Genomic DNA, 9,662 nt, shown 5'->3' on the forward strand with positions numbered 1-9,662 from the left:
CAGCGCGGGAGAGGAAGGCCCTCTATGAGGTGGATTGATTCAGTGACTGGGATAATTGGGATGGGAGTGTCAGAGACAGTGCGATTGGCACAGGACAGCGGAGTTTAGGGATGTTGTACATAGGGTCGCTATGAGTCACAAGCGACTTGACGGCACATAACAACAACAACAACTACTACTACTACTTTCAGCCAAAGTTTAGCTGATATGAACAATATCCCTCATAGCACGTTATCATCTAAATCCAACTTGAATTTCTGGAAATTCCCTATCTATGTAATGCTGCACCTCTTTATGAAGAATCTTCAGCAAAATTTTACTTAGATATGATATGCTTAAAACTTTCTACATTTGTTAGATCACCTTTCTTTGGGATAGGTGAAAATATAAATATCTTTCAGTTAATTGACAAGATAGCTGTCTTCCAAATTTCTTGGCATAGACAAGCGAGTACTTAAAGCATTGTATCCGTGCATCGAAACATTTTAGTTGGTATTCTGCCAATTTTTGCAACTTTCTTTTTCATTGATACCTTCACTACAGTTTCAACACCCTTCTTCAATATATTCAGTTCTTGATCATATATTAACTACTACATAGTTGAACATTGACAGATTATTTTAATACAGTGACTCTTTCTATTCCTTTCATCTTCTTTTGATGCTTCTTGCATTATTCAATATTTTGTCCATGTTGTTGTTGTTGTTGTGTACTGTTTGGTGAGTTGGGGCTGACCCATGGCTGACTCTCCAGTGGGTTTTCAGAGGCAGTAAATCATGAGAGGAGATAGTCTATCTTTCTCCCATAGAGCAACTGGTGGATTTGAATCGTGTACCTTTGTGTTGGTAGAGCAATTCCTTAACATGAAGCCACCAGAGGTCTCTCCTATGCCAATAGAATCCTTCAACATGGCAGCTTGGTTTTTTTTTCAGTTCATATATTTAGTGACAATATTTTGTCTTCTTGAGTTATTCTTAGAAATCTTCTGTTCAGCTTTTTTATGATATTATTTCTTGCATTTACTTTATCTTGTTGTTGTTATGTGCTGTCACATCACCTGTGACTCATAGTATAATCCTATGTACAACAGTCCTAAACCCTGCTCTATCCTGTGACTATCCTGTTGTCTCTGACTTCAGAGTGTTATGTCTTCTTGCTGTATTAGTTTTTTCCCTTTCATGCCTTTTTAATGACCTTTTGCTTTCTTCTTGTGTAACGTTCTTGATGTCAACTCATAATTCATTGTTCTTTGGCCATTAGTATTCAATGTGGTAAATATGTTACAAAAACAGTCTCTAAATTCAGGTGAAATATAACCAAGGTCATTTTTGACTCATGGACATGTTTTACTTTTCTTCAACTTGAACCTGCAAATGGGCAATTCATGATGTTCTGCAGCTGGCCTCTGACCTTTTTCTGACTGATATCAAGCTTCTCTATCATTTCTCTCTCTCGCTCTCTCTCCTCTCACTCTTTAATTTGTAGTTTGAGTGAAAGTTTACAAATGAAACTATTCTTTCCATTCAACTATTCACAGACACTTTTTTTTGTGAAACATTAATGACCTTACTCACAATGTAACCACACTCTTCCCATCTTTTCTTTATGATTCTCATTTTCATTAATCCTGCTACTCTACTCTTTCCTGCATTCATGGCTTTATCCTTGAGCAAATACTCCTCTTTTGGCCTTATGTGATTGATTATTCTAAAGCATTAGTACCATTATGACTAGAAAGAGTCTAGCAGTATAGTGTGTAATGTGTCAGGCTGCTAACCAAAATGTTGGCAGCTTGAATCTATAGGGGGGAAATGAGTGGTCTCCTCTTGTAAAGATTTTTTTAAACCTTATTGTAGTCTTCAATGTGGATTAAAGCTCAACATCAAGAAAACAAAGATTCTCATCACTGGACAAATCGGCAGCTTCAGCTGCTTGGTTCCACAATCAACACTCTTGGCATCAGCAGTCAGGAAATCAAAAGATGAATGTCATTGGAAAAGTCTGCTGTCATGGGCCTCTCTAGAGTACTGAAGAGCAATGATGTCAGTATGGAGACTATTTTGGGCCTGATGCAGCCTATGGTCTTTGCAGTTAATTGCTGTACACGGGAGAAGTGGACAATAACTAAAATTGATAGAAGAATTGATGCCTTGGAGTTGTGATTCTGGAGAAAAGTGTTGATTGTGGACTGGCAGGAGAACAAACAAGTCTGTCTTGGAGAAGGTGAAACCAAGTTGCTCCCTGGAGGCAAGGATTTTGAAGCTCTGTCTCACATACTTTGGGCATATAGGCAGGAAGAATGAGTCCTTGGAGGGCATCATGCTTGGAAGGATGGATGGACGGAGCAGGAGAGGAAGACCCAGGATGAGATGGACTGATTCAGTGACTGGAGAAATGGTATTAAATCTGTCAGAGATGATAATATTGGCTCAGGATAGGGCTAGCTTCAGAGCTGTTGTACATAGGGTCACTATGAGTCACAGGTGATTCAATGGCACAACAAGAACAACAACAAACATTCTAAGCTTGGTCCCAGTTTGTCTCATGTGAAATTTATGGGTTTTGGGCATGTCTCTGATCCACCTTGAGTTGATTTTTGTGTATGTTATGAGATGTGGATTCTGTTTCAGCTTTCTGCAGACAGCAGTCCAGTTTTGCCAGAACCTTTTGTTGAAGAGATTGTAGTTTCTCCATTTGATAGGCTTTATTTCCTTGTCAAATATCAGTTGACCTTAGATAGATAGGTTCATTTCTGGGCTCTTGATTCTGTTCCAATAGTCTATGTGAGTGTCATTGTACAAGTACCATGCTCTTTTGATTATTACCACTGTGTAGTAGGCTTTGGGGTCAGAAAGTGCAATGCCTCCCACTTCCTTTTTGTTTTTCAGAAGTGCTTTGCTTATTCGGGGTCCCTTTCCTCTCCAAAGAAACTTGACAATTTTCTTTTTGATCTTCTTAAAAAATGAATTTGTTATCTGTATTGAGATTGTGTTGAACATGAAGATTGCATTTTGTAGGATTGTAATTTTTACTATATTGAGTATTCCTATCTATAAACAGGGAACATTTCCCCATTTATTTATTTTATTGTTTCTCACAGAAGTGTTCTGTAGTTTTATTTGTACAGGTCTTTTGTGTCTCTAGTTTGGTTCATTCTCAAGTATTTATATTTGTGGTTAGCTGTTGTAAATGGTTTTGCTTTTGTGGTTTCCTTCTCTGAGTTCTTTTTGTTACTGTAGAGAAATCCCATTGACTTTTGTATATTAATCTTATATCCTGCCACCTTACTAAATTTGTTGACTAGCTCTAACAATATTTTTGTTGAGTTCTTAGGGGTTTCTGTGTACACTATTATGTCATCTGCATATAGCTACAGTTTTACCATCTCTTTGCCTTTCAGGATGCTTTTTATTTCCTTCTCTTGTTGTATTGCCTTAACAAATATTTTCAATACAATATTGAATAGAAGTAGTGATGGTGGGCATCCTTGTTTGGTCCTTGTTTGTAAGGAAAATGCTTTTAGTTTTTCTCCATTGAGAATTATATTGGCTCTTGATTTTGCATATATACTGTTCACTATGCTAAGGAAATTCCCTTCTGTTCCAATTTTGCTGAGTGTCTTAATCAGGAAGGGGTGTTAGCTTTTATCAAATGCCTTTTCTGCATCAGTTGCTAGGATCATATAATTCTTATTCACTTTGTTAATGTGGTGAATTACATTGATTGTTTTTCTTATGTTGAACCATCCTTGTATATCTGCTATGTTGGTAATGATGAATTGTTTCTTTAAATGTGCTTTTGGATTCTATTGGCTAGGGTGTTAAGGATTTTTGCATTTATGTTTATGAGATATATTGGTCTATAGTTTACTTTTTTTTTGTAATATCTTTGCCTGGTTTTGGTGTTAGGCTTATTCTTGCTTCATAGAATCTCTCTTTCTTCTATTTTTTGAAGTAATTGAAATAGAATTGGTAATAATTATTCTCTGAATGTTTACTAGAATTCAGCTGTGAAGTCATCTGGTCTGAAACTTTTTTCATGGGAAAAGCTTTATGACATACTCAATATCTTCTTTTGTGATGGGTTTGTTCAAGGGTTCTACATCTGTCCATATCAATGTGGATAGAGAATGAATTTTAAGGAATTTTTCTATTTCCTCTATGTTTTAATTTTTTAATATAGTTTTAAATAATATTCCGATATTATATATTTAATTTCCTCCAGCTCTGTTGTGTACATCCTACTTTATTGAATAGTGACCAGGGTCTAAAAGCTTGAGAATAGCCGTTAATACTGCAACCATTAATATCTCACTGTCCAGAAAAAGGAAGAGGGAAGAAAAGTAGTCATGTACAGAAACAATTAGTCCAAAGGACTAATGGTCATATGAAACCCAATTTCCATGACTGTGAAATAAGAACTAGATGGTGATAATACTTTTTCTACAGATGCAATCCATTTGATTTCTCTGTATTTTTCCATGAGGCCAATATATATTATTACCATCTATATTCTTGAAAACATGTGTTTTCAATGAATAATCACTGGTCTTCAAAAATTCTACCTTTATATCTCCAGTACAGTTTCTATCACCAGGGACACACTTTCCAAATATAAATTTGTTCTTTGTTTCCCATGTTCACATTCTTATTACTAATAATTATTTGTGCATTTTTATCCATTAGTAAATTTCAGATACAGGAGTTGAGAAAAATATCTTCAATTATTTTATCTCTGACAGTAGTGGTTGGTGAGAAAATCTGAATAATAGTTGTATTAACTTGTCTTCCTTGTAGTCAGATAGCCATTATTACTGATAGCACTACACTTCTGGATAGATCTTGAAATGCTATTATTTTTTTTATTATAAGTGGGACACTATTCTTCAGTATGTAATTTCTGGCATAGTAGACTGCATGATGGTAAGATCCAAAATAGTCAATGCTAGCCCTCTTCAGTTCATTAATGCCAGGATCTACTACTTGTCTGTCAGTTTGTTGTACCCTGGTGACTTCCAAGTTGCTATGATGCCAGAAACTATGCCACCAATATTTTAATGCCATCAGGGTCACTTGTGGTGGAAAGATATCAGCAAAGTTTCCAGACTAAGAAAGACTAGGAAGCAAGATCACCCATGATGGATAGGTTTCAGTAGTTTTCCAGACTAAAATAGGTTAGGAAAACGAATTTGTTCATTTACTTCTACAAAATTAGCAAGTGAGAACTATAGAGGTCTGGTGACATAGTCTGTAGCAAGTTGTGCTGCTAACTCAAATGCCCTGTCTCTCTGGTGGTTTGGATCCATCAGATGCACAATCTCTCCCTGTGTGATTTTCAGCTTAGAAAACTTACTGGCAGTTACTAGTGGGTTCTGACTCAATGGAAAAGAGGTTTTGAGTTAGTGAGAATTTTAGGGGTAGCAGAAAACATTGTCTGTTATGGTGCTGAAAGAATGGCCCCTAGAGCTCAAAGACACTGACAATATAACTGGGGTAGAACTGCCTTCTCAAAGTAGAGTAACTTCAGTGACAGGGATGGAGTAAAATGTTACTTATTTGCTGATGTGGCACAACTCAAAATGAGAAAAAAGAGTGCTGCAGAAATACCCATTAAGCTTTAGATCGTGGAATGTATAAACTAAGAAGGTAGGAAAATTTTAAGTTTTAAAAAAAGAAATAAAATGAATAAAGATTCAAATCCTAGGCATTAACCCACTGTCAGGGTGCCACTCATGGTGACTGTCAGGTTTTCAAGGCTGTAAATCTTAGCGAGAAGAAACTGCTTCATCTTCCACAGAGCAGAGAGGGATTTGAACTCCCCATCTTTCCATTAGTCCAACACTTAACCTATTAATTTCCATTAATCCAACACTTAACCTACTATACCCCTTCTCAACTCTTTGCTACTCATTCAAAACCAATTTATAGCTGACCCTCCACTGGATTTCTGAAGTTGTCAATCACATTGTGAGACTGACTGTTTTTCTCCTGTGAAGGCCATTGGTGACTGTGAACTACCAAAGAGATGTGGCCTTTAGGTTAGCAGCTCAATTTACGCCAGAGTATACATCAGAGATCCTTGCCATAGCACCAAATATCTTTATCTCAAGCATTTTTTTGTGTAGACGTCACCTCACAGTGACTCTAGGAACATCAGAATAAAACCTTTCCCAATCCTTTGCCACCCTCACAATCTGTGCTGTTTCATTGTTGCAGTCACTGTGTCAGCATATTTTAGGGAAGGTCGTCCTCTTCCACTCTTTTCCTGACTCTTTCATTTCCCAAGCATATGGTGTCTTTTTCCAGGGACTGATTCCTCCTGATAACCTACTCAAAGCATGTGATATGAAGTGTCACTATGCTTGTTTCTTTCTTTCTTTTTTTTTTTTGCCATGCCATGAGGTGGGTTTTATTTTCATTAATCATACAAATAATTTTCTAGAATAGCCCAGGGCAAACCGGAGACTTCGGTGGTCCCTTCAGAGACCCGCAGGCCGGTGGCAGGGCGCGGCGTGCCCGGGTTCACAGTGCAGCTCGTCGCTCGTGCCCATCCTGCAGGTGGCTCTTCCTCCACATCACGACTAGGGTGTCGCACATGACGAGGGCGGAGACCACTGCAGGATCCCAGGACATCTCACTTCGCTTCTCCTGCTCGATGGTCTCTTTGGTCGGCAGGGTATTCTTCTGTGTCTCGGTCTTCTTCAGCTTGGCCTTATCGAAGCTGGCGATTTCCCCCATGTCAGGCTTGTGTGCCATTTTCGTGAAACAATCCGCGGGTCCCCGTCCAGCCGATGCCCTGGCGCACACACTCCTGTTGCTGCAGCGAGAGACAATGCTTGTTTCTTAGAAATAACCTTTTTTTGTGTGTGTGTGTGTGTATTTTGTACTTCTTCCAAAACAGATATCCTTAATTGATAAGAAGTGTAGAAAAATATGTTCCCAATGTAAAACTTCATAAAAAAATTCTTATTATTTTTCAATTTTTATGATTTAGTAGTTTATTTTCCCTGTAACATTTTATGTTGTAGTATTGGAAAAGAGTACTGAATACTATATGTACTGCCAAACTCCCCAAATAACTATGTCTGGGAGAAAGCATAACTAGCGTGCATCTTGGAAGCAGGGATGTTGTTGTTGGCTTCATCTCATGTTGTTGTTATGTGCCGTCGAGTCGCTTGCGACTCATAGCAACCCTATGTACAATAGCCCTAAACTCTGATCTGTCCTGTGCCAATTGCATCGTCTCCGATAGACCCATCCCGATTACCCCAGTCAATGAATCAAACCGCCTCATAGAGGAACTTCCCCTCCTGCGCTGTCCCTTCACCCTCCCAAGCATGATGTCCCTCTCCAAGGACCAGTCTCTCCTTACAGCATGTCCAAAGAATGTTAGATGGAGCCTCAAAATCCTTGCCTACAAGGAGCCGCCTGGTTTAACCCTTTCTAGGATGAATTTGTTTGTTTTCCTAAAGTCCATGGTACTCTCAATACTCTTCTCCAGCACCACAGCCTAAAGGCATCAATTCTCCTTCTATCCTCCTTAGTCATTGTCCAACTCTCTGAAGCATAACAAATGATAGCAAAGACCATGGCCTGTATCAGATGCACCTTATTCTCCAGAGAGACACCATTACTTTTCAGTACTTTGGAGAGGTCCTTAACAGCAGACTTTCCCACGGCAATGTTGTTGTTGTTAAGTGCTGTGGAGTCTCAGGCGACTCATAGCGACCCTATGAAGGAGAGTCCTTGATGCTTGGGTGCCTTTCATCCTCTCTCCAAGTTCATAGAGTTTCCAGAGGCAAGCTATTATGGAAATGGACGCCACTCCTCCTTCCACGCTTGTTCAATGGGAGAGCTCCACCCCACTCTCAGTCCACATTGGGTAGCCAACCATTAACGCATTTGACACATCCGTGTCACAGTGTTCAGCCTCACAGCAACCACAAGTGACCGTGGGATGGGAACTTGTACACCAGGGCTATAAGACCTAGAGGAATGTTGGAACAAAAACAATGAAAGACTGGCCTGAGGGCCGCGAACTAAAAGTCACCCACCTTTGTCTTGGTCACATCATTTTCTCTTCGCTGGGCCAGCTGATATCTCTCTCTTTCTCTCTCTCTCTCTCTCTCTCTCTCTCTCTCTCTCTCTCTCTCTCTCTCTCTCTCTCTCTCTCTCTCTCTCTCTCTCTCTCTCTCTCTCTCTGTTGATGTTATTGTTAAGTGCCTTCGAGTTGCAGGTGACTCATAGCGACCCTATGAAGGAGAGTCCTTGACGCTTGAGTGCCTTTCATCCTCTCTCCAAATTCATAGGGTTTCCGGAAGCAAGCTATTATGGAAGTGGACGCTACTCCTTCCACGCTTGTTCAATCGGGGAGCTCCACCCCACTCTCAGTCCGTATTGGGTAGCTAACCATTAATACATTTGACACATCCATGTCACAGTGTTCAGCCTCACAGCAACCACAAGTGACCGTGGGACGGGAACTTGTACACCAGGGCTATAAGACCTAGAGGAATGTCTGAACAAAAACAATGAAAGACTTTTGGGTTTGAAGCCGCTCCGCCTTCAACCCAAGGCCAAGCGTGGCTTCCCTGGCTCCTGGAGGCAGAGTTGCCTTTCTCCAGAGACTGCCACAACACAACACAACTCCCACATACACAGCACCATCCTCTCTGGCCAAAGGATCTCATGGCAATACGTCTTTTAATTTCCTGGCTACTGGTGCCAAGAGTGTAGACTGTGGAGCCAAGCCAACTAAAGCTGTGAACAATCTCAATCCCTTCACCATCCATCCTGATGCTGCCAATTGGTCCAGTGGTGAGAATCTTTGTCTTCTTGACATTGAGCCTCAATCCCATGTTGTTGTTGTTGTCATGTGCCATCGAGTTGTTTGCGATTCATAGTAGAATCTTGCTTGCATATGAAATCAATGATACTGTTCTGTAGTTTCCACACTCTGTTGGGTCACCCTTCTTTGGAATGAGAACAAAAATTTTGCTGAAGATTATTAAAAAAATAGCTTGAATAGTACAATAGCAGAGAACTGCCAGAAACTTAAGCTGGATTTTGAAGAGGCCATGGCACCAGTTATATAATTGTTGATGTCAGATGGATGTTGGTTGAACGCTGAGAATACCAGAATGAGGATTACCTATGTTTTATTGATTATGCAAAGGTATTTGACTGTATGGATCATAACAAATTATGGTTAACCTTTAGAGGAATGGGAACCCCAGAACACTACATTGTGCTCATTTGAAATCTACACCTAGACCAAGAAGAATAAAACAAGGGAATACCTGCTCTGTTTGTATGATTCAAAATCAAGAATTAGGATTATGTCTTTTTTTCTATATCTATTCAATCTACATATTGAGCAAGTGATTAAAAAAGCTGGACTATATGAAGTCAAATATAATGTCAGGATCAGAGAAAGGCTCATAAACAACCTGAGTTATGAAGAAAATATACTCTTGCTGAAAGTGAAGAGAATTTGAAACACTTGCAGAATATCAAAGACTACAGCCTTCAATACAGATTACATTTTAACGTCATGAAAACAAAAATTCTTACCACTGGACCAATAGACAACAACTTCTTGATAGATGAAGGGAAAAGTTGACATTATTAATGATTTAATCTTTCTTGTATCCACAGTTAATA

The 9,662-nt window shown here is 39.3% G+C and overlaps 1 protein-coding gene across 1 annotated transcript; it reads right to left on the reverse strand.

Annotated features, from left to right (window-relative positions):
• Positions 1 to 6,521: 6,521 nt before the first annotated feature.
• Positions 6,522 to 6,755, reverse strand: LOC102858657 (thymosin beta-10-like). Its single transcript, XM_006878963.1, has one exon. The coding sequence runs from the start codon at positions 6,753 to 6,755 to the stop codon at positions 6,522 to 6,524; it is 234 nt and encodes a 77-aa protein (XP_006879025.1).
• Positions 6,756 to 9,662: the final 2,907 nt, after the last annotated feature.

Source organism: Elephantulus edwardii, unplaced genomic scaffold (assembly GCF_000299155.1).
Source record: "Elephantulus edwardii isolate Elephantulus edwardi_28Jun2011 unplaced genomic scaffold, EleEdw1.0 scaffold00001, whole genome shotgun sequence".
Lineage (NCBI taxonomy): Eukaryota > Metazoa > Chordata > Mammalia > Macroscelidea > Macroscelididae > Elephantulus > Elephantulus edwardii.

What these genes read in the sequence shown, in the direction of transcription:
- LOC102858657 (XM_006878963.1), bottom strand. Translation starts at nt 6,755, where the DNA reads ATGGCACACAAGCCTGACATGGGGGAAATCGCCAGCTTCGATAAGGCC.